Raw genomic sequence first — 25,885 nt, 5'->3', positions numbered from 1 at the left:
TTTAGAGCTGCTGCCCAAAGAAGAGGAAGCCTCTTACCTTGAGCCAAATAACTACCTCGCAGGTGGTTCATGGGAGTTATGTTAAGGGATGGGTAGAAGAGATTAAGGACACCAGTCCTCCCTGACACCTCCTAAAAAGGCGGGGGAGATAAATTGTAGTTCAGATGGTTGAGAATGTATAAAAAAGACCTTGGTGCTAAACAAGCTTCATATGAGTACCTAGAAGGAGTGAAGCCTGTTTCAAGTGCTCAGCATCATTTGAGATGTCTCACCGCAAATTTAGGACCACATTCTCATTACCTACTCTTTGTTCTGTTGAGACTAAGGTACAGCCTGCTTTTCCTATCCCGCCACAGAGCATCTCTTTGGCTCTTTGGAGATAGAGAGACCATGGCTACGCTTTGCTGAGAGATTGGCTTCAACTGGCTTTTTCAGAAGACATACCTCCCATCACTGTGCAGTACTATAGCTGCCTCCTGTAGCCTCCCATCTCAGTACATCTGCTTTAGGATGCCCATAATTTGACCCTAAAGTTTGAGGTTTGGCTTTTTTACTAGTCTCATCAACTCCAATGGTGAAATGTCCTCTTGTTTTTGCTGTTAGGATCTTTGCAGAAAGCTATTTAGAAAACTATCAATAGAGCACACACATATACCAGAAAGTCAATGGGATCTTTGACATTGATTTCAATAGGAGCACGAGCAGGTTTAGAATGATTTGGTGAGGAAAACATTTTGACTGTTGATCCAGCTCCTCATTCAGATAAGATCTGTCAAAAGAACCAGCTGTTCAAATGTATGTTACTGGATTGCTTTCTTTTTAATTATTTCCCAGAGTCATCTGAAATAGCTTGTATAGCTTCAGAACTTTCCTGGCAAATCCATTTTTGTTTGTATTCATAACAAGAATTATTTTCTGAAGCCAAAAACATCTGGAGGTTTTTTGGTTTTTTTTGGTATTGATTTGTTTTTAATACAAATTTTTTTGTATGCTAATGTTGCTTTATGGTGCAACATACCACACAGAAATATGGCAAAGCTTTGAAGCCTAGTGACTGATGTTCAGTCACTGCTGTCAAAGATATTCATTCTGATACTTCTGAAGCTTATTTCAAGTTTAACTGTACTTTTGGTGGCTTGCTCAAGGTAAACAACCAAATCATCTCAGTTTCATCCATCAGTAATAGGCTTAGCAGCTAGGAATCATAACAGTTAGGTCTTGTCTTCCTATGGAATTATTCCAGAATAGCTATTTTCTAATTAACTTCAAAGTGTGAATATTTCCTGTATTTAAGACATTCTCATTCTGAAATGAGTACGGGACCCATACTGTTCAATATCTTCATCAATGATGTAGATATTGGGATAGAGAGTACGCTTATTAAGTTTGCAGATGCAACCCCACCCAGTTTGGTATCAACTTCTTTGGAGGATAGGGACATAATTCAAAATGACCGTAGCAAGTTAGAGAAATGGTCAGAGGTAAACAGGATGAAGTTTAATAAAGAGAAATGCAAAGTGCTCCACTTAGGAAGGTACAATCAGTTCCATACATACAAGATGGGAAGCGACTGTCTAGGAAGGAGCATGGCGGAAAGGAATCTAGGGGTCATAGTGGACCACAAGTTGAATATGAGTCAATAGTCTGATGTTGTTGCAAAAAAAGCAAATATGATTCTAGGTTGTATCAACAGATGTGTTGTAAGCAAAACTCGTGAAGTCATTCTGCCGCTCTACTCTGCACTAGTTAGGCCTCAGCTGGAGTACTGTGTCCAGTTCTGGGCGCCACATTTCAAGAAAGATGTGGAGAAATTGGAAAGGGTACAGAGAAGAGCGACAAGAATGATTAAAGGTCTAGAGAACATGACCTATGAAGCCAGGCTTCATGAACTGGGCTTGTTTAGTTTGGAAAAAAGAAGATTAAGGGGGGACATGATAGCGGTTTTCAAATATCTAAAAGGGTGTCACAAGGAGGAAGGCGAAAATTTGTTCCTCTTGGTTTCTGAGGACAGGACAAGGAGTAATGGGCTTAAAGTGCAGCAAGGGAGGTTTAGATTGGACATTAGGAAAAAATTCCTAACTGTCAGGGTGGTCAAATATTGGAATAAATTGCCAAGGGAGGTGGTGGAATCTCCCTCTCTGGAGATATTTAAGAACAGGTTAGATAGACATCTGTCAGGGATGGTGTAGATGGAGATTGGTCCTGCCTTGAGGGCGGGGGGCTGGACTCGATGACCTCTCGAGGTCCCTTCCAGTCCTATGATTCTATGAGTCTATGATTCTATGCATAGAGTTAATCAGGAATCACTAATATTTTTTAAATATACACCTCATCTTATTCCAGATTACTTTTATGTATAGATAAACAAGGATGTTAACTAACAAGTAATTTACTAGTTGAGTAGTTGATCAAATTTCCACCGACTAGTCGATAGGAGTCCCCAGCTGACCCTGGGCTCCATGCAGCGCTGCTGCTTTGAAACGCCATTGCGGTGTTTCAAAGGAGCAGCACCACACGGAGCATGGGCTCTGTTCAATGCTGCCACTTTGAAGTACCCTCTCTTTCCCCCCCCTCCCCGTTGCTGCCTCTATCTGATAGAGGCAGCAAGGGGCAGAGGAAATCAACTAGTCAGTTCGACCATCCAATAAGCATTTGCTTATCAGATAGTCGATAGTCCTTAACATCCTTTATAGACAAGCCCTCAGGCATGTAATCTGCTCTGTTCAAAGCATCTGAAAACAAATGCTACAAAAACTGAATGTTGGCATCCTATTAAGACAACTTGGTTTTCATGTTTATCACCCAGACTACTTGTTGATCAGCATTTCTCACAACAGAAACTTGCCCAGGATTCATTTACAAAAAGTTTTTGGATTGAAAGTTAATTAGAAGTTGCAAATTCCAAAGCAACATTCTGTTTAATTTGTGCTGCTTCTGAATCCTTGATCCATTTTCCATGTTGTATCTTGACTAGTTACCTTCACGTGTGTCTTTCAGGGAAAGTCCTACCCATTCCAGGGTGCATTCCCTCCAGTATGGAATCCCATCACTTACCTGGATTATAACAACCTCTGGAGGACAATGGATGAAATGGGGAAAGAGGTATGATGTAATGTGGATTGTGCATAAATCTATCAAGAGATTACACAATCAATATTGGTGTCATAGGGAATAGACTTTTTTTTTTTTACATGTAGGTTCAGAAAAAGTCTTTCAGAATTCCCATATAGAGTGTCAGACAACAAACAAAACACTGTACAATATCAAGGTACATACGCTGAAAAGACCCAAGTAATTTTATGGCTAAAGACTGGAGGCTGAAATGTGCTATTTTACTAAAGTGTTTTGAAAAATGTCAGGCCCTGGAACATAGAAGGCTAGATTGTATTTAAACACAATCTACCCTTTATAAAGGGTATAGCTGCACAGCCCCAGGCAAAATATTGTGCGTCACAGAGGTAAGATTCCTGCCTTGCTTGAGGAGAATAGTAATATGAGCATAGTAGTATGAGAATAGTAATCTAGACCAGTATAGGAATACTACCTCCTAGGGTGGAGTAAATGTGCTATCAATTTTATTGGGAAAGGGGCAAATTCAAGAATCTGCCCACTTGCTTTAGAATGGGTAAAGTGGCAGATGTGCTTAGCACTTGTTTTCCCCTACCAAAAGTCTTGGAAGGGCATGCCAGGAGAGGTATGGGATGGGATGTGTCTTATTACCTCTCCCTAGAAACACTTGTTACGATAATATCGATGCTCTTGTTCAGCTATGTAAGATGGACTATAGGCTAGCTCAGAGTGTTTTTTTTTTAAATCACAATGTGTAAAAGCTTCCAAAACTGGACTTTTAAAATTCTTGGCCATCCACCATGCAAATAAATCCCTGCAGAGGCCTACAAACTTTGAAATACCTGTCAAATGTTCTGTGACCTTATTACTACATTAGGGGCTAATCCAGCAAAGACTTACACAAATAAATAACTTCACTCACACAAGGACAAGTTACTCACGTGTAAAATTTTGCAGGATCAGGTACACACTTTATGTTGTACCTATGCTACATGCTTTCTCCCCAAAAGATTTGTTAATACTTTCCTTTGACAAGATTCATAAACAGTAGTGTATTCGTGTGTTGAGAATTGTAGGCAGCAGATCAGCATTAAAAGCATAGTTCAGTTTTACTATGTGCATAAAAGGCCAGCTACTGCCCTAAGTTATACTCTGGATTTCCACAAGTGTATCTATTGATCAAATAGATGTAGTGCAGATTTACACCAGTGTACCAGTAGGTAAGAGCAAATTTGGACCATTATATTAGCAGGCCTGGGATGGCGACCTTAACATGATTGGAGTTATATGCTATGCGCTAAGTTTAACGTTTTGCCTTCCTTTGTAGATCCCTGCTGATGCACCCTGGGCAGCCCCACATGCTGCGGAATGGGATAAAATGACTATGAAAGAACTCACTGACAAAATTTGCTGGACCAAGTAGATAACATTTTGTTCGCTTTTAAATCCTCTGGTTTCCTGAACACGCTATGTAATGATGTGTGTATTGTGCATTTGCTGATGTCTTGATCGTGATCCTGTTGACTTCTAGTGGGTCGGGTCAGACTTCAGTTTTGCAAATGATACAAAGGGAAAAGGGATTGCAATCATTTAGGAGGAAAGAATTTGAAAATGCAGAATGAGCCTCAAAGTTTCTGAAACTATTGAAAATCAGTTTGTTGAAGACAAAGGCAAGGTGGCTAATGTATGAAGAAATAATTGAAGTAAAGTAAAGACTGGAGGATAATTGGGTGGATGGTAGAAAGAGGGAAGATTGGAAAGGTACAGTAGATGATAAATTGAATGTATTAACAGTGATGTGCTGTCCCAAAGGCAGTGAATGTGATACTAGATTAACTTCTTTTACATGGGAAATAACCTTTTTTTCTTCTGTCTGTTCAGCACTAGTTAGGCCACAAACAAGGGTAGATTTTGGCAGTGTGGTATATAAAAAAAAGTTTGACAAATTAGACAAGCTCAAACATGATAAATAAAAATGAACTTTACAGCAGTTGGTCTGTGAGGGTAGATTAAGAGTTGAACATGCAAGGAGCTGAGTGCCTTCTGTGAGAACTGAGCATCTCATGGATCAGAACCTGACAGCATCAGGGCCTGAGACGGTAAGGTTTTGTGGGAATGTGGCTTTTCCTTGACAGTGTCATGCACATTCTAGATGCTATCTGAATAAAAACTACACCACTGCATGGATGTGGAGTCAACAGCCCCCTTTGTAGTCTGCTCTTCTTTCCCCATTTTGTAGCATCCTCACTATTAGAAGACAAACAGAGCCAAGTACACTGTAATAAACGTATCCCATCCTGGTGTTCCTTATCTGTATTTAAGTACAGTATATTTTATTTTGGCAGCCTGGCACAGTTACTTTTTCTTTCTTACTCTCCCTCCCTCCCCTCCCTCTTCCCCCCCCCCCCCAAAATCCTCCTTCTACTCTGTTTCTTCCAGAATATGGGCACTTCTTTCTGTCCTGATCATTATTGCATTATATTTTCCATACAGTTAAATTTATAAGCCACTTCTCTGTCCATTATCAGAGGGGTAGCCGTGTTAGTCTGAATCTGAAAAAGCAGTGAGGAGTCCTGTGGCACCTTATAGACTAACTGAAGTGTAGGAGCATAAGCTTTCGTGGGCAAAGACGAAGATGCATGCATCTGACGAAGTGGGTCTTTACCCACGAAAGCTTATGCTCCTACACTTCAGTTAGTCTATAAGGTGCCACAGGACTCCTCGCCGCTTTCTCTGTCCATGCATACAGTTCAGTGTTTCTCAACCCAAAGCCCAATCAGCATATAGGTGCAGACCATGTGACAGCCTCAGGATCATATAGGTAGTGTATCTATAGAGTAGATGTGGCCCACATTAGAAAACCACCGTTGTAGTCTATTCTACAGCAGCCCTTTCTACACCAAATACACTTTCTTCTTAGTTAATAATAAGTCTCAGATGTATAAGCAGTACTGGGTTTATAATTATCTGTATGCCATTGTGCTTCTGTGCAGTGTGAACGAAAATTATTCTAATGCTGATTTTTGTGAAACTCTAATAGGGATGTTGAGCTGAGATATGTTCAGAAACTCAAGAAACAATTTATTCTCTTCAAACTAATCAAAGTTTCCTAGCCACTTCTCAGAATGGTAGTATTATAAGAAGGAAACTGATCTTTCTGCATGCTTGGGTGCTTTCAGGCCCACACCAATAACTTGCAAAAGCAAGTGAAATGCATGCCTAAGAAAATAAATCTAGCCTCAGAATCAAAGTAAGAAAAGGCTGTAAAAGTTCACAAGTTACATATTCCATCCGAGATAGCTCGCTAAATTGGTTACCTCAGCAGATAAATAAGATTGTCTCTGTTAATGAAACTTAATCTAGAAGCTAATTGACGGACTTTCGTAAATCATCTTAGTATACTAATTAACAAAGCATAAGTGAAATATAGGTGAATACTCTGGGTGGTGTAGCACTGTTGTGTTCAGTGGAGCTACACCAGCAGAAAATGTAGCCCTTTATATTGTGCTTGTTGCCGTTACTGTACTGTAGCACTTAAATTTGATGAGGCAATAAAATTTATTGCAGTGACACGTGGAAGGGCAAGGAGTAGCCTTGGAAATATAATCCTTAAGCTACCAGGGCCAAACCATTGGAGTTGTTTACTTTATGAGCTCCCCATGGAGAAAAAAGGCAGAAGACCTCCACTGACTAGCTATCAAATGTATCTCCTGTTGAGAAAGTATTTGTTTTTTGGCAGTACAGACAACTGGGAAACTAGTTGAGAAGCAGGATGAATAAGAACTGGCAAATGGTAGGAAAGTTCATAAAAACATATTCAAATAGTCCTTTCTACCTGACAAAAATCAAACTGATCAAAAATGATCTCTGGGCTTTCAGGTAATAACTTTGATCAGAGATAATAATAAACTAATAAAAGCTAACAGCAAATATTTATTAGAGCTTTGTGAATAATGAAGTTCCACAATTGAGTTCTGAACAACAACAAAATCTGTTTTGAATCAAAACAGAATTGTTATGCATTTTTTCACCAAAACAAAACACAGACATTTTGTTCAGGTGCAGTGATATGTATTGAATGTTGTTTTGAAATCATATTTCATTTTGAAAGTGTCATTTCAAAACAAAATGTCAGTACAGTTCAGTTTGAAAGTATCAAGCCAAAACATTTTGACATTTACAACAACAAATCCCCAGTTTTTTCAGCTGAAATTAATTTCTAAGTTTAGTCTGAAGTTGTGAATTGTTTCAGTGTCTTACAAATGTATTTTTGGTGAATGTACTAATTGTCCTAAACCTTTTACCCAGCTCTGATATCTGCTTCAAAATCCTGTTGTCTGCTTTTTTTTTTTTTTTTTTTTTTTGCATGCAGAACTGCTAGAGAGTTTGCTACTCTTTTTGTGAACATCAATGTCACCTCTGAGCCACATGAGGTCTCTGCTCTCTGGTTCCTGTGGTACGTGAAGCTGTGTGGAGGGACAACCAGGATATTTTCCGTAACCAATGGGGGACAGGTACAGAATGTCATCCATGTTTTCTTTCTTGAAACCATAATGAACAAATGTGGTGTTCCTTTTCCATTGCACAAACTTAACACATTCTCTGCAGTTAATGAAAAGATGAATAATCAGTCTACACCGTGTAAGAGTTCAATATGCATTTGAAGGTGTCAGATTATCATATGTGGGAATTCTGTACAGGGTGGCATTTAATTAATCCAGACTTCAAGTTAAATTGAGGCAATTTATTTAACTTCCTACCTAACATTTTCTTCAACACAGTCCTCTGTTTGCTGTATTTATAACATCTGCCATATTGGCTACCATGGTCACTTATGACTGAATGTATGAATTGAAGGTAGTGTCCTTCCAAGCATATAAAGCAAGTGTAGCTCAAATGTAGAGATAGTAAAAAGGTACCTAGATAACTTGATTATGATGCTTTAGAAAATATGTTTTAGTCATAGAAGCACTGTGGTCTTGATGATCATAAAACACTATGTAAGGTCTCTGCTTTACAACTGATTTCTTTTGGGGGAGAGGAGCTCCCTACACTGGATAACGCAGCAATGGATATTAAAATCTTTAAATGTATAGCACCAGGCTTTCGCTCTCTTTGTTGTGACCTCAGATGGCAAGGAATAGGAATGGATATTGAAAGGCACTCACCTCTTAAAAGACAAGTTCCCATGAGAGCTGCCTTTCATCACCCACATTAGAATATTATTTTCTGGGTTTTGTTGGGGCAGGAATCCAGCTGTGTGCAACACTCATAGTTGCATTTGACACTACTTTGGGTGAGGCTTTGGAAAGGAGCACACGCTTTATTAAAAAAATTAATTTCACCCTGTCAGGGCTGTTTCCTGCTCTGGCACTCTGAGTGCAGAATGTGACGGTCTGCAAAAGACCTTAAATACCTTGTCTCTGTAGGCTCTGTTTACAAAAACACTTCCCCAGAGTCACAGATTCACTGGCTCTGGAAGACAGGTTGCCACCATCAAGTAATTTTAAGGAACCCTGGAAAACCCAGGAGGAACACTTAAATTCCTTCCCCAGGAGTACCCCAAACTCTTCTGCCACAGGAGAGTGTGAAAAAAGAAACTCAAGAAAACACAGAAAACAAACTGTCTTTGATAACTGATCTCTCGGACTAGGCAGAGGCACACACAGACCTGTTTCCTTCTCGGACACAAGAATCAAATCATCACCTTAAAAAAGATTATTTTATTAACAAAGAAACAAAAAGATATCCTTAATAAACTTTACTTGATTGCTAGGTATTGCAGAGCAACTGAGAGAAACAAATTAAAACACAAAGAACATAGTATCTCTAGGTATACTTTAGGTAGTGAATGGGGGAGAGAGGAGCATATGGACTTTTCACAGATAAGCTTAACCAAACAACCAAAACAAAGAAAAATACCCTGATCGCAACTAAACATATATTCCCTTTGGTACTCACGCTCCATGCTGATCTATACTTCAAGGCCCAGTTTACTCCCATGCCCAATTTTCCCTGTAAGCATGGTTATTTCTGATTACTGCAGCTTGCTCACTCCAGCTCTTAACATAGTACTCACATAAAGAGAAAGAGCAGCAGGAGTTGAATTTCAGTGCTGTATCCCATTTGTTCTTCTGTCCCCCTGCCGACACCCTTAGTTACCTGAGTTTAACCCTTTAGTCACTGAGTGCTGGCTGACACTCCTGCTATCCATCACACACCCAAACAAAGATGTTAGAATATTTTGAATTGAACACCTCTACACACTCTCACCAGCCTTTTCCTCTCGTCATCCCAATCTCAGGCAGCAAGTAACATCAGTGGCTACTAGGCCTTGCAGTATAGTGCAGTAAACTGGAAAATCATCATCAGACTACAACTCCCTTCTGGAGGTTGTGGGTAAAATAGACAAGATTAGAGGGAAAGCCCTTGAGAAAAAGCAGTAGTGAAATGATTAACTTTTCTTGCACCTGGAACTTGAACAGTTTTATGGCTTCTGACTCATAAAAATAAAGGAGGGGGGAGGGACAAAGAAATTCTTCTGATGCCAGAAGCTAAGGAAAATATTGTAAACTACTTTTAGCATCAGTTACTATCTTTCTACACAGCTCTGCCTGAGTCATTTACTCACAGATATGGATATTTTGTATGTGGGGTGAACTACTGATAGAAAGAGAAAAGGGGATAAGAGCTTCCCCCAGTCCTCTGCCTCAAAAGCACACAGAAATGTATGTGAGGATTGTCACTTCATTCAAGGCAGGGGAATCCTTGTGCTCTCCCAAAGAAGGCAGAGGGTCCATGCCTCACATTCTTGGGGCTAGATTTGATCAGCTCCTGCTTCTGGGGGTTATGCAGACACAAGAAACCAACTGGTATTTTTGTTGCATACGAGTATTTTGCCAGCATGTTAGTATGTATAATAAAAGGCCATTCTCTATTGATTAAGTGGCATGTTTGTGCAGATGAAGTACTCCCTTAAGGACTTTTTCTGACTTTCCAGTCTTGATGAGTCATTCAATCAACTGATTAAAACCAATAAAAATTATGGGACCAATCACCGAGGTTCAGATTTTCAGTGACTTGAAAATCTGATTTTATTTGTGGGCTCTGTGCTCTTGAAAAAATCTAGTCCTGATCATCTTGTGTGTTAACAGAATTTATTATCGATTCTACTTTGATGATGATTTCTGAGTTGTTTTGTTTCGTGGTTTTTTGTTTTGTTTTGTTTTGTTTTGTTTTGTTTTGTTTTGTTTTGTTTTGTTTTGTTTTGTTTCCAGGAGCGGAAGTTTGTTGGGGGTTCTGGTCAGATTACGGAAAGGATAATGGAACTCCTCAAAGGCAGAGTTAAACTTGAGAGCCCTGTAGTCCGCATTGATCAGTCAGGTGATAATGCCATTGTGGAGACTCTAAACCATGAGCGCTATGAGGTAATTCAATAAAAATAAGAGTAATTAGCATTTAGTGTGTGTGCGGAGGGGAATGTCTGTTGCTGCTCTTAGCCAAATGTAATCAGCACCACACATTTGTGTGTCTCTGCTTCTCAAACTCCCCTGAAAGTCTTTGAAATCTGCTTTACTGATTTATTTATGACTGGGTCTCTTATGAGCGTATTGTTAATTGGTTCCTGACATTACTCTACCTTCTCTCTGCTTTGTTTTATTGTGTCATTTTATATTATAGTACTTAGAAATTTCACCTTAAATAAAGGAAAATATTATTCCTGTTCCTATCTAAAATTGCAGTTGTGTGTGTATTATATAGCAATGCCTTATGTTTCAGGGCAGATATGTGATTAGTGCCATCCCCCCAGGCCTGACTACAAAGATCCATTTCAACCCAGAACTGCCATCAGAGAGAAACCAGTTAATTCACCGTCTTCCTATGGGTTCTGTCATTAAATGCATGATGTACTATAAAGAAGCCTTCTGGAAGAAGATGGGTATGTGGGTATTAACTACCGGGAAAAATGAAGAGCTTAGGAGTTTGTCACACTACCTTTAAAGCCAGGGGTTTATTAACTTTAAGTGTAGAAGAATGAGTTAAAAAAAATTTTTTCCCCAAAACCGTATGTGAAGGTGCTTCATTTCTAACATCTGAACAGCCACCCATTGCATTAAACTGGGGGATATTTTTTATATTGTGAGCATTTATATCTCTTCAGCCAGCTACTAAAGCCAGGTCTTCACTAGACCTAGAAAGTCGAGTAAAAGTTTGTAACCCCAGCTATGTAGAATATGTAGCTGGAGTTGGCTTACCTTAAGATGGCACCAAGCTCAGCTTCACAGAGAGAGGCTGATAGGAGCAAACACTGCTATCAGCTTCCTTTACTCCTTGCAACTGCAAAGAGTACCAGCACCTACTTGAGCCAGCCTCAGTGTTTGATTTAGCGGATCTTAACTAGACCCTCATATTCGAGCACCAGAGGATCAATCTTAGGCATGGTAAGTATAGACATGGCCTAAGTGACTGGGGTTAGGAAGAAGTTTCCTCTAAGGGTAGGTCATTCCACTGTTGTCGACTATAGGGTTTCTTGCATCCGTCTTGGAAGCATCTCATCACTGTCAGAGATACTAGACAGGATGGACCAGGGTGCCAATCCACTATGTTGTTATGTCTTTCTTACCTCTACTGTTCCTACCCTCCTTCTGTATAATCCCTATTGAGAATTCCAAGAGTACAAGATTGAGACTCCACTGAGTAGACCTGTCTGTTGCTGTTTTGTGCAAGTTGCTTAATGAAAATATTTCTACTAGAGTCTGAATTACTTTTGCAGTTTCTGTTATTTGATAACAATAAGTCTACATAACTTTATGTGAGTCACAAATAAATTCTTGCAAAGCAACAAAGTCAACATTTTAAAAACAAATTAGGATGTGTGTATACAAGCAGTTTTGGAAATTACTGATGGGTAGAGAATGCTAGAAGAAGGTTCCAGATTTCTAGGTGTTTTCAGTGAATGAAAAACAACTTTGAATTTACTTTTTATTGAACTTTTCTTCATTTCTATCAGTACATAACACTTAGCAGTTATTATGTCTGACCACCATCTTGTTTTCTCTTCTCCTGTCAGATTACTGTGGCTGCATGTTAATTGAGGATGAAGAAGCTCCAATATCAATAACCTTAGATGATTCCAAACCTGATGAAACTGTGCCTGCCATTATAGGGTAAGGAGCCCATAGTCCTAGATTTATAGAGGCTTGAGTGGGAGGAGGGGACGCATGCAAGTCACTATAGCTGATATGCAGCCTTCGGGCATCCTCTTGTGTGGGATAAAGTAACTATGTAACCCCATCAAGCCTCTGCACTCCTTGGAGCAAGACTATACAAACTCTCTAAGTAGACCAGTGCACAGGAAGCTGGTGGGAAGGGAGGTACATTGTCCAATGTAATGTGCCATTTCCCATGGCTGAAGTTAAGCACATATTTAAGGGTTTTGCTAAATTGTGCTCAGAGAGATTAAACCTCTCTCACTCAAATTTACCAAGCATTTTGCTCTGGCTACAGTGGGCCTCCTCTTTTGGCCATGTCAAATACTGAAAACCCAGTTGACAGAAGCCATTGTTTGCCTTGAATCTGGAATGCACTGAAGAGAGATGAAGAACTGTTCCCTACAGCATCTTGTAATTCAGTCAAAGCACAGCTGTTCAGTGACAGATTAGAATTCTGGAGAAACTGCCAAGTATTTAGCATTTCATTTTGAAAGGAGAGCTGGAAAATGTATAACAGCATTTAATTCACTCTTTTCAAAAAGCAATTAAGTGAATATAAATTTTAAAAACTTTAGAAAATGTTTCCATTTTAAATCCAAGCTAACTTTCCAAACAAGGTGAAAAAACACTTGTGTGTATCTACCAAATAATTTCATTAAAAGTATGCAGAGATAGCTCCTATAGAATTGTGTAACATTATGGGCATGTTTTAAAATGACCACATTCTGAACGCTATGAAACCCCCTAACATTCCTCTAAAGTTACTGTCAACAACTGGAATGTAAATATTTTTTCTTGCTGTTAAAATCAATGTTGAAATCATCTCTTTTCTAATATGCACAACTTTGTAAAGGATTCTAGGAGCCAAATTCATCTGAGATGTATCTCCATGGAGGTCAATGGAATTTCTCCAGGAATCAATTTGACTCTAATGGAAAACATCTTAGAGCAATTACTGATAGGAATATGACTGTAGCTTCCTATGTTGATTGTGATAAAAATCTATGTTGTGTAGCAGCACTCCCCTGCAGTTGCCCTATAGCTGACCGCATCATGAATCTTTTAATAACATAAATTGTATTTGACTTCATGGTAGGGGCAACTACCTAGGAATTTAGAAGGACAAGAAAACTAAAGCACAGTTCAAGGAGACTAAGGTCTTGGTCTCAGCCAATTTGGATTTAGGTCTCTATGTGGAAAGAGAAGCTCCATGTGTTGTGTTGGTTGATTATTTTCCCCCTCTCGCTATATGAAAATCAGGATGTGCCTAATGGTAGCCTAATTCTGCTTCCACTGAAGTTAATGGGCACTTTAACCACTCACTTCAGTGGGAGGAGAATTAGGCCAATGCTGAGCAATTTTGAATATTCCACTGCAAAAGTGTCTATGATTTTTCTAGAACTGTGAGTTTTCTTTGATACCATAGGGCACTATTGACCTCAGCGCAGATCGCAATGGGGTAGATGGAGTTTGTTGCAAAGGGCGCAAACCTTTCTGAGATCTACCATAGACTCTCCATTGTCAATATTCTGTGCCTGTCACCTTAAGTTTGAATTGCTATACTATGCTGTATTCTTTGGGATACACCTACAACCCATTAGGAAGTCTCAGCTAGCACAGCATGCAGTAATCAGTTTTGCTAGTTTCCTGCATGAAGCACTTTACTTCTGTGCTCTGTGATCTGTGTACAAGCTGATCATTTCCTGATATAATGCTAGAAGCTATTGAGTAATCAGTCTGTGTATTGACACTGCACAATACTATGTCCTCTTTTGTCTTTAGTTTTATCCTTACAAGAAAGGCCTATAGACTGGCAAGTGTCAGCAAAGAAGATAGGTAAGAACTTTACACATTTCAAATAGTACTTTTATAAGAGAGTTGTTCTTTAGGCTGCATCAGCAAGTAATTTTACATACACAGAGAGCAACTACAGATAATAGTATTCTCCAAGGACCAAACTCTGCTTGTGTAAGCAGACACAGCTTCCAAGGAATCCAGTTTAAAGTGCCCTCATGCTATCTGCTTTTTCAGGTTATCACTAATATATTGTGTTTCATAAATAATCTTAGGGCATTGTTTTTTGTCTTCAATAACTGCTGGTTATTGCAAGGATTCCAAAAGACTGCCTTCCTTCTTGACCATTTTCACAAAGCTGGTCCATTAGTGGAATGAAGGGACTTCTGAGGTACATAACTTTTGCGGTCCTTTCTCTACAAGCTAGGCAAAAATATTCTAACATTTTTTTATTATTTACATACTCGTATAAACATCCTTGTCTATAACAGTGCTATTTCTACAACCATAAATGAACTACTTTGTTATTCATAATAAATAAAATACCATTCATTTTCCGCTCCATACATCTGAAGAAGTGGGTTTTTGCCCATGAAAGTTTAGGCCCAAACGAATCTGTTAGTTTTAAGGTGCCACCAAATGGCTCATGTTTTTAAATACCATTGAGCATTTTACAGGTCAAAATCTGCTCTCAGCTACCCTGTTGTAAATCTGGAATGATTCCATTGGAGCTATTCCAGACTCACACCAGTGAACCTAAGTATAATTTAACTCGGTATCTTCAGATAACTGTACGAAAGTTAATTTATTTACACTTAGTCAAATATAAATCTTCCAAGTGTGATGTCACAATTTAATACTTAGACATCTCTGTGTTTAAAAATCTGGCTTAGAGTATGAACTTGGAATCTGTTGCACATACAAAAATAACTTTAACATGTATTGACAGAGATTTTGATTTTAATTTTAAGACCAGCAGCAAAGAATGAGGTGATTTTTTTTTTTACTTTTTTATTTTTTTCTGATCCCTGTGTATGTTTATATTTAGGAAGAAAAAAATCTGTGAGCTGTATGCCAAAGTGATGGGCACAGAGGAAGCTTTATATGTAAGAAATACTGCCTATTTATTCATTTACACTGTGGTCACCCTCCTTGTTTGTTCTGAATGGTGAAACAAGGACATTTACATTTTAGTTCAAAAGCAATGCAGGCGATACCATACGATATCACTTTCCTAGTTGTGGTGAGCCCCAATCACTGGAAGAAGACACGAACTCCGTCTCAAAACCAGAAAAGATTATAACAGTTGTCAAAGTTGTCTATATTATATAGGAGATTGAGGCTCTGTCGAAGTGTAAATGTGCTCATTTGTGCTGTTGGATAGTATTAACAGAATGCGCTAACAGGCTTATATCAGAATTTTTAAAATAATAATTAATAATTCAAATTTTTTGTTTCCTAGAAGCCAAATATTTACTTATTTTATTTCCAATATTCTAGACAACAGCTTGTTCTTTCTCTCATGTTCTGTTAACTGTTACAGCCAGTGCATTATGAAGAAAAGAACTGGAGTGCAGAACAGTATTCGGGGGGTTGCTACACAGCCTACTTCCCACCAGGCATCATGTCTCAATATGGAAGGTAAACTAAATAACTTTTGGGGTTTTATTTTTTGAAGCTTCTGTGTAATGGTTACAGTATTCTTTCCATTCAAAACATATGGCGCATACAGCATATGGGTGAAATCCTGGTTCCTCTGGTGTACACTGCTCTCCTCCCTTTAATCAGTTAACTGATTAAACAATATGTTAACCAAATAAATGGGATTTTACATCCCTAGCCTAAGTGCTATGAAGTGATGGGTAAGGCATATGGCTTTGTCCATGAGCTGAACTAGTCTCTGGCAGCTATTTCAGGTCTGACATGATATTTCCTCTGTGGTCCCTAGAGACTCCCCCTCTATGAAGAGGGAATGCAGTTCCTTTTTCTGTGTTGCCCAAGAAGCCTGTGGAGTAGCCTGGTGTCCTAAAGAGGAGATGCAGCTTTCCGTTCTGCATACAGAGGCACCTCTCTCTCTCTTCCCCTCTAGCATGCAGTCATACAAATGGGAAAGTTCTGCTGAATCTCAAAATATAAGAGCAACCTATCACTGCAAAGACATCATTCATATCTGGTTGTAATGGAAGAGTAAAAACAAAGCAGACAGACAGGGGAAATAAATCCATTTAACCAGAATACATTTCTGGACCCTCTGAGGATCGTTCCCTGTTTGGGCAATAAAAGGAGACACCTTCAAGTGTATATCTTGAATTTTCTATGTCACAGATAATGTAACATATTGTAAATAGCAGCAGGTAAGATGCTTATCTATGGGAAAACCTAATGTATTTCTTTCCTTCTCTATAACAGCTCACTAGGAGTTCTTGAGGAGCTTAACAAGCTCTTGTGTCAAGGGCACTAATTGCTTTTAAAATGATTGTCAGCCTTCTCTTAGTGGCTTTTGACATTGTCAATTTGTTTTAAAGGGTCATTCGCCAACCTTTCCACAAGATCTTCTTTGCTGGCACGGAGACAGCTACCCAGTGGAGTGGGTACATGGAAGGGGCTGTGCAGGCAGGAGAGAGAGCAGCAAGAGAGGTACGGGAAGCCAATTTTCCTTGATCAGGGCTATTGGAGACCAAAAGCGGCCAGATGTTTCATGGAAGTTTTGGTCTTAGTGTCTGTCTTGGGATATGCCTGCATTTGGAGCATGGGCTGTGATTCCCAGCTGGAGAAGACATATCCATGCTCAGTGTCCTGGAGCTAATGCACTAAAAAAAATGTAGCTATCCTAACATGAGTGGCAGGGCCTCCCCAGATACATGCCTGTCAGACACCCTAGATATGTATTCGGGGCTAGCAGCCCTTTCCACCATTCATGTAGCTGTGGCTACATTCTGATTTTAGCCTACTCTCTCACAGAGAGCTAGCACAAGTGGGCGTCTTTGAGTTGTGAATCGTATGCCTAGCTCAAAGTGCAGACATACCTTTGGTGCATTTGCTACTGTAACTACTACCAGGAGAGGACTACTAGAATTAACCGTGGCAAGATTCCAAAACCCCGCAAACCAAAGTGTAACTATATTCTGTATATACTGTATTAAGTAATTTAAAGCATTACAATTTAATGTCTCAGACCAATCAGAATGTTACCAAATTCATCACTGAACTATTAAATCAGGGGGGACATGATTGCTCTCTTTAAATATATTAGAGGGATAAATACCAGGGAGGGAGAGGAATTATTTAAGCTTAATAACAATGTGGACACAAGAACAAATGGATATAAGCTGGCTAGTAGGAAGTTTAGACTTGAGATTAAAAGAAGGTTTCTAACCATTAGAGGAGTGAGGTTCTGGAATGGCCTTCCAAGGGAAGTAGTGGGGGCAAAAGATCTATCTGGCTTCAAGATTAAACTAGATGGGCTTATGAAGGGGATGGTTTGATGAGATAACATGATCTTGGTAACTAATTGACCATTCATTATGGCTGCATCTAGAGTGGAAAGTTTTTCCGCAAAAGCAGCCACTTCTTGCGGAAAAACTTGCCAGCTGCCTACACTGGCCGCTTTGAATTTGCGCAAGAACACTGACGATCTAATGTAAGATTGTCTGTGTTCTTCCGCAAATACAATGGCTCTCCCATTTGGGAAAAAGCCCTCTTGTGCAAATGTTTTTGCGCAAGAGGGCGAGTGTAGACAACTGAGAACTGTTTTGCGCAAAAAAGCCCCGATCGCGAAAATGGCGATAGGGGCTTTCTTGCGCAAAACTGTGTCTAGATTGGCACGGACGCTTTTCCGCAAAAAGTGCTTTTGCGCAAAAGCGTTCGTGCCAATCTAGACGCTCTTTTCCACAAATGCTTTTAATGGAAAAAATTTTCCGTTAAAAGCATTTGCGGAAAATCATGCCAGTCTAGACGTAGCCTATCAGTGGTAAATAGGTCAATGGAGGGATGATAGGAGTTACTATAGAGAACTTTCTGGGTGTCTGGCTGGTGAGTCTTGCCCACATGCTCAGGGTTTAGCTGATCGTCATATTTGGGGTCGGGAAGGAATTTTCCTCCAGGGTAGATTGGCAGAGGCCCTGAAGGTTTTTCGCCTTCCTCTGTAGCATGGGGTACAGATCACAGCTGAAGGATTCTCTGAATCTTGGGGTCTTCAAACTATTTGAAGGCTTCAATATCTGAGATATAGGTGAGAGGATTATTCTAGCAGTGGGTGGGTGAGATTCTGTGGCCTGCATTGTGCTGGGGGGTCAGAATAGATGATCGTAATGGTCCCTTCTGACCTTAAAGTCTATGAGTCTATAAATCCAAGCCTGTGTAATAGATCTTGGGCCTTAAAATCTCAAGCCCAATCCCGCCTTCACATATGCCCATGCAACTTCCATCAGAGTTGCACCAGCTATTATTTCCAGTTATAGATCCTTGAAATCTGACCCTTTTGGTACAACTGATCATTACGTTTTGCTTCTCGCTAGCAGAGAACACTTACCTATGTTCTGTTAATCCATCATAGGCAATGAACAGTCATGGGGGGATAGGAAGGCAAGCAAGCAAAAAGCACACACTGGGCTTGTTTCTCAGTCAGGGTATTTCTATATGGCAGCTGGGAGTGAGTCTTCTTGCCCAGATAGACAGACTTGTACCAACTCTGCTTGAGTAGCACACTAAGGTTATGTCTACACTACAGTGCTATTTCGAATTAACTTAATTCGAAATTGTTAATTAGAATTAAGCTAATTCAAAATAATGCATCAATGCACAAAAACTATTTTGAAATAACGTTTTGCTATTTCGAAATAGCACGTCCACACTGAGTGGCCCTGAACTGAAGTTAAGGCTGGCCATAACCAGTGATGGCGGGACATCAGGTTAGGACTTAGTGTGTGGGGCTGCTGCCTGAGGCTAACTGAGCTTCGTGTTTAAAGGGACCCTACCCCCACCCCGGACAGACAGTTCTCAGGGTTCCCCGCTTGCTTGTCTACCTTGATGAGGGACAACAAAGCATTCCTGTCTTGGAGTGCCCTGAGTTCCCGCACTCAGGACACCACAGCACTTGGCCACATGGAGCCAGAGCTGCCCTTGGGCACGCCGGTGTGTCTTGTGGGGTCGTTGCCATCAGCCCGGCTGCACTTGCTGCAGGCTGCCATCCGGAGGTATATCGGGGGGGCTGTCAGGATCCAGGAGGCCCTGAGGGAGAGTGTCCGCCCCGAGGAGCCCTCCGAGCCTCCCCGGTCCTCCCCACTGGGGGCTCGTGCCCCATTCCTCCTTCATGTCCTTCCACTTATCCTTCCCTAGCCCCCCTTCTTGATGTCAAATAAAAGACTCGTATGTTCAAAAATAGAAACTGGGTTTATTGAACAAAACTGGGGGGGGGGGATGAACCTCTGGGGAGACTGGGAAAAGGAGGTTGGAGAGGGGAGGGGGAAACCTGGGAGGAGGGAGCTGGAAGGGGGAAGCTCAGGGTTGGGGGTCTTGCCGGGCCAACTTGACTTTCATGCTAACCTGCTCCTGGGTTCGCATGTGGCCTTTGATGGCCAGGCTGGCAGCTATCCTGCCATAGATGGACGTGTTCCTCCGTCTAGTGCAGAGATCATGGATTTTGGGAGCATCCACCCCAAACCTGAATAAGGTCCATGATCTCCACCCTGACCAGGAAGGCGCCCGCCTTTTCCAGCTTCTGTCATGCTCCTGGGAGCTGGCAGACTGCTCCTGGGGAGCGGTGGAGGGCTGGTTGCCAGTGGCTCATGTTTTGGGGTCACTGGGTCAAGGGTCCAGGGGCCACTGCTGGCTCTGGGCTGGCAGGCTTGGAGCTGGCACAGGCACTGTAGCCAGGGTCTACCCCTTTAATGGCTCCGGGGCTGGGGGAGAGGAGAGTAAATTTTCCTGGTTGTGCCCAGAGTGACCACCAGGGCTCCCTGGGAAGGCTGGAGGCCCCCTATTTCGAATTAAGTGTCTACACAGCACTTAATTCAAAATAGCTATTTCAAATTCGGTGTTACTCCTCGTAGAATGAGGTTTACCAAATTCGAAATAAAATAAGGGCTCCACCATTTTGAATTTATTTCGAAATAGCGGTTTACCTGTGTAGATGCTATTAAAGTTAATTTGAAATAACTGCTGTTATTTTGAATTAACTTTGTAGTGTAGACATACCCTAACAGTGGCAGTGTGGGCATTGCAACGTGGACTAGCCACTCAGTCTGCCGGCCCCCTGGCTCTGAGCTCCGTTAGTGAGCCCAGGCTGCCATCCCTGTTGCAGTGTCCTCATTGCTATTTTTAATGGGCTAGCTAGAGCAGGGCTAGTGTGAGTTCATCTACCCAGTCTGGAAGGCTGGCTCGCAGCAGAAGTGTGGGCATACCTGAGATAAAAGGACCTGAAGGTGGGCAGAGATTATATTTTGCACCCATTGTTCCTTTCTTCTAGCAGAGCAGCGTAATGGAGGCTGAATGTGACTGAGATTTGGGTCCAGGGCTTCCACTTAATATGATAGTATATTATTTTAATAATTCTACATTTTTCAGGTCTCCCCTGCTTCTCCTTCCCTCTACACACCTTTACAGTGGTGGCTACAGATATATTTACCTATTTGTGCTGCAGACCTCTGCCCTTGTTACAGTGCTTTGGTTTTTTATTGTTTTAGAAGCACTCTGATTTTTATACGCCCCAAAAAGCCGAGGGATAACTCCACAATTGAGAACCTTCAGAGACAATCCAAGCAGCATCACTGTCAATAGGTTTTCAGTGTCATGAGTGACACAAGATTAAACTTTAATATTTCTCAAGTTGGATAATAGACTGTCAGGTGATCACCTGTGCCTGGGGGGCTGAAACCTATGGCAACTGCCTCAAGTGGGAAAGCTGCACAAATTGCTCTGATGTCTAGCTTATGGTGTGGGGGGGGGATCATTTTCTTAATGTTACTTGATGTTGCCTGCCAGTGCTTATTCCAAACTAATAGAAAGAATGTTCATGTGGTGTCGTCATTTTTCTTCCAGATATTGTACCGTATGAAAAAGATCTCAGAGGGTGAAATCTGGATGCCTGAGCCAGAGTCGAAGGCAAGCTTTGTCTCCTATGTATTTGTAAAGCAATAGCTAGACACAGTGTTTCGGTTGTCTTAGCTAAGTTCTTATAGCAGTGGGGCCATAGCACCCTTGTGAGGGAGAGAGGAAGATCTTGTTCTCTGTTTTGCAGATGGGTAATTAAGGTCCATAGACAATTATTTCAATGTCCAGGTTACCACCGGGAGTTTTAGTACAGGCAGTCCCCGACTTACGCGGATCCGACTTATGTCGGATCCGCACTTACGAACGGGGCTTTCTCGCCCCGGAGGCCGGGGCGAGAAAGCCCCGTTCATAAGCTGCTCCGGTGCCCCTGGTCTGCTGGAGACCGTCTCCAGCAGACCAGGGGCACCGGGCGGGTTCCCGCGCTTCTGAGGCTTTGCCAGAGCAAAGCCTCAGAAGCGCGGGGAACTGCCACTGCTGCCGTTTCAGTCTGGGTGCCTGTGGTCTGCTAGGGACCGTCCCCAGCAGACCACAGGCACCCAGGCTGAAGCCGCAGCCGGGTCCCGCGCCTCTGAGGCTTTGCAAGAGCAAAGCCTCAGAGGCGCGGCACCCCGCTGCCGCTGCGGCTCTGCTCCCCGTGTCCCTGGTCTGCTGGGGGGGGGGGGGCGCAGCTAGTGTGCTCCCCCCACCCCCCAGCAGACCAGGCTTTTGTTTTGGACTCTGGGGCAGAGCAGCTGGGGCGCTGCCGATTGGTCCTGCAGCGCCGCTCTGGGCACTACTGGACCAACCCGGCAGCACCCCAGCTGCTCTGCCCCAGGTCCTGATTCAGCTGCTGCTGGTCAGTTTCAGCAGCGGCTGAATCAGGACGCCTGGGGCAGAGCAGATGGGGTGCTGCTGGGTTGGTCCAGTAGCACCGAGCGGCGCTACTGGAGCAACCCAGCAGCACCCCAGCTGCTCTGCCCCAGGCGTCTCAAGTCAGCTTCTGCTGAAACTGACCAGCGCTGACTACAGGAAGCCCCAGGCAGAGTTTCTCTGCCCTGGGCTTCCTGGAATCAGCTGCTGATCAGTTTCAGCAGTAGCTGACAAGGGGACGCCTGGGGTTCTTAAGTTGATTCTGTATGTAAGTCAGAACTGGCGGTCAGTTTCAGCAGCGGCTGAATCTGGACGCCAGTTCCGACTTACATACAGATTCAACTTAAGAACAAACCTACAGTCCCTATCTTGTACGTAACCCGGGGACTGCCTGTATAGCAGAATCAGGTTCATTTTCTGGATGAGTCCCAGGCCAGTTCCCTAGCCACAAGATCACCCTTATTGCCTAACCTGTTGTTTGGCTTACATCAGTCGTTCTCAGCCTTTTCCATATTGTGACCAATTTAAAACAGAAGGAGTTTGGGGGATCCCCCTTCATTTAGCTAGAAAGAGAGAGAAGCGTGTGACTTACGGAATATATTGGTGGTCTCTGTATTCCCCCCCTCTCCTGGCACTAATACTGAACATTTCCTCCTGCAGGATGTCGTAGCCCTGCCAATCACTACTACCTTTTGGGAAAGAAACTTGCCCTCTGTACCAGGACTGCTGAAGCTCGTTGGATTTTCCACTCTCTTAACTTCAGTGGCTGCAGTGGGGTTGTTTACCTACAGAAAGGGGCTCCCTGCTCAAAACTAGAGTGTCCATGGGAAGCTGCACACTTGCTGTTTTCCCCTTCCTAATCCAAGGGTTCTCTTTGGAGAGGAGTCACCCGAAAGGCTGGAAAAAGCAAGGGGCCTTCTTTAGACGTTCGTTTGAAGACCCGCATTAACTACTAAAACCATTCAAATCAGTGTCGGTTAAACAACAAACAGATCAATTATGACGAAAAGTGACATTTCTAGTTTCCTTCTACTTAATTTGTCTTGATTGACAGCATAAAATCAATTACATATATTTCCGACTATCTGGAGGGGACAATCCAGAGCAGAAGCTTTGCAAAGGGCAAGATGCCTTTGGATAATACATTTTCTTCCATTTGCTGTTGTATTGTTTTAAATCAATTCTTTGTGCCGAGGCTCAGTAAGTTAGGCAGCTCTTCTGTAAAATCCCTGTGGCACAGAAGACTGACAAGCCAATCTGCCTTAGAACAGCAGAAGTAAATTAAAAACATGTTTGATGAATTATTAGAGATACAGAACTTCACCATGAGCTGAATGAATAAAGATAATTAGCACTACAAGCCCCATAGCTCAGTTCAGCCAAAAAAAAGGGGATGCGGATGTACTTTTTGACTGTGATATTGAACAAATGGCTATACTTGTTTAACAGTGGAGATCTGTAGCTAAGTTGTGCCTCTTGAAATAAGGGATAAGGGATCTTTCGGAAAAGGCTTTATTTTTCGAAAGATCAGCGTCTAGACTGGCGCTTTTCTCCGACAAAGCTCCTTGCAGAAAAAAAGCGGCAGCCATTTTTATGCTAAGGAAGCACGGGAGATTTAAATCCTCGCTTCATTAGCAATTGCGATACGTCTACTTTACATCCCTTTTTCGGAAAAGGGATGTAGTCTAGACGTAGCCAATGAGTTAATAGTGCTTCAGGCCTGATCCTGAAATCATTGAAATCAGTGGGCGCAGATGCAGGCCCTGAATGAACATTAATCCACGCCTCTTGGCAAAACTGAATCAGTGCTGTCTTCTTATACCTAATAAAACCACACAGCTGCTTTCTGCAATTCTCTCATGTTGAATGATGTGCTTGGAGAAGCCAAAGTGTGTCCACTGATTAAATTAATTGTCTACAACTTTTCTGCAAGTGCTGGGTTATAGTTGGTGTGGTGTGTTCTCCAAATGTATTAACCAAATAATCACTGTTATTAACTGAAATGGAATATATGCATTTCAAAATGTGCCACTGTTATTAACTGCTTTTGAGAATGTGAATATTGTATGTACGTCATGGAATTCTATTGTAATTCAACAGTAGTGAAATGTGCCTTTAAATATTCCTCAAATCTTGATAAAAGACTCATTTTGTAAACCTTTCTTCAGATTTTTTCGCTCACATCTTTTTTGAGTTTGCCAACAGTGTCCTACTTATTTTAGAATAGTGATAGAAATGTAGCCGTGCCCATGTGACCTCTCTCCCAATCCACTGTGACTTAGAGAACACATGAATGTAGTTCATCCTGGAGTAAACTTCGTGTGAACCAAGACAGGAAGCTATTGCCAAAGCTAAAGACTTTTCATGGAGACAGCTTTCCAACTGCCCTCTTCCAATAAAAGCTGGGCACTATTAGTGCCAGCCCTCAGATGATTGCAGCTGCCACAATAGAAGGCACCAAACCACTGGCTTTGCCACTCAGATTGGCTGCATGAGGATCCCCCAGGCGGCACCATTTTCTCAGATGCCAGTCAATTACTCATTCTCTTTCTTGAATTTACTGTTGGGGAAGACACAATATCAGCAGGGAAGCTCTTTGGAATGTTGGGTTTTCAATACACTCATTGGCAGGGCTAAACTCTTATTCAGAGGGAGTCTGTGGCAGTCTCCCTGCAGAAATTATCTTAAATTGGAGCAGTAGGGAATTCAGTTCCGCTTTGTTCAACAAAGGAAAAACAGCAGCTACCCATGTTATTTGCCTGACAAATGGCCACCCCTTTAAATCTTTTTTACATCACTCCAGCAGTGGCCAGCTGAGGATTCCCAGGTTCTGGGGACTCTGCCAGGCTCCAGAGGTGACACTGAAGCAGAGAAGAAATCCTGTGCCACCACACCTCACAGGGGCACATGTAAGAGGCACAGCCTTGGGGAAGGAATATGGCTTGAATAGTGCTGCATTCTAGTAAATTCCTGGATACAGGAATGGCCCTCTGGGCCAGATATAACTCAAAGCACTCTGACTTGCTCTAAGTTGCTCTAGGAGTTGAATATTTCACTGGCTTAATACAGGACGTGGTCTACCTAGACTTTAATAAGGCGTTTGATACAGTCTTGCATGACCTCCTTATCAATAAACTAGGCAAATACAATTTAGATGAGGCTACTATAAGGTGGATGCATAACTGGCTGGATAACTATTCTGAGAGAGTAGTTATTAATGGTTCGCAATCATGCTAGAAGGGCATAATAGGTGGGATTCCGCAGGGATCAGTTTTGGGACTGGGTCTGTTCAATAGTGTCATCAATGTTTTAGATATTGATGAAGAGAGTACGCTTATTAAATTTGCAGATGATATCAACCTGGGAGGGGTTGCAAGTGCTTTAGAGAATAGGGTCATAATTCAAAATGATCTGGACAAACACAAGAAATAGTCTGAGGTAAATAGGATGAAGTTCAATAAGGACAAATGCAAAGTACTCTACTTAGGAAGGAACAATCAGTTTCACACCTACAGAACAGGAAGTGACTGTCTAGAAAGGAGTACTGCAGAAATGGGTTTAAGGGTCATAGTGGACCACAAGCTAAATATGAGTCAACAGTGTGATTGTCTCAAAAAAAGCAAACATGATTAACAAGAGTGTTGTAAGCAAGATGCAAGAGTAATTCTTCCCTTCTACTATGCTCTGATTAGGCTTCAGTTTGAGTATTCTGTCCAGTTCGAGGCACCACATTTCAGGAAAGATGTGGAGAAATTGGAGAAGGTGCAGAGAAGCGCAATAAAAATGATTAAAGGTCTAGCGAACATGACCTACGAGGGAAGACTGAAAGAATTGGGTTTGGTTTAGTTTGGAAAAGAGAAGACTGAAAGGGGACACGATAGGGCTGCGTCTAGACTGGCATGATTTTGCAC

General features: G+C 41.8%; 1 protein-coding gene across 1 annotated transcript in view; it reads left to right on the top strand.

The window, feature by feature from the left end:
- MAOA (amine oxidase [flavin-containing] A) overlaps window positions 1-24,136 on the top strand; it is a 65,562-nt gene extending 41,426 nt beyond the window's left edge. The window contains exons 4-15 of the mRNA XM_006137895.3: window positions 2,998-3,102; window positions 4,397-4,488; window positions 7,442-7,583; window positions 10,347-10,496; window positions 10,849-11,008; window positions 12,140-12,236; window positions 14,064-14,117; window positions 15,124-15,181; window positions 15,619-15,716; window positions 16,601-16,712; window positions 21,114-21,176; window positions 22,635-24,136. Coding sequence (XP_006137957.1) covers window positions 2,998-3,102; window positions 4,397-4,488; window positions 7,442-7,583; window positions 10,347-10,496; window positions 10,849-11,008; window positions 12,140-12,236; window positions 14,064-14,117; window positions 15,124-15,181; window positions 15,619-15,716; window positions 16,601-16,712; window positions 21,114-21,176; window positions 22,635-22,790 — 1,287 coding nt within the window. The 3' untranslated portion in view covers window positions 22,791-24,136. The remainder of the gene's footprint in view (window positions 1-2,997; window positions 3,103-4,396; window positions 4,489-7,441; window positions 7,584-10,346; window positions 10,497-10,848; window positions 11,009-12,139; window positions 12,237-14,063; window positions 14,118-15,123; window positions 15,182-15,618; window positions 15,717-16,600; window positions 16,713-21,113; window positions 21,177-22,634) is intronic.
- The last annotated feature ends 1,749 nt before the right edge of the window (window positions 24,137-25,885 follow it).

The sequence above is a fragment of the Pelodiscus sinensis genome, chromosome 1 (genome assembly GCF_052426305.1).
Source record: "Pelodiscus sinensis isolate ZL-2025 chromosome 1, ASM5242630v1, whole genome shotgun sequence".
Classification (NCBI taxonomy): Eukaryota; Metazoa; Chordata; order Testudines; family Trionychidae; genus Pelodiscus; species Pelodiscus sinensis.
This window is presented reverse-complemented; position numbering and strand designations above follow the sequence as displayed.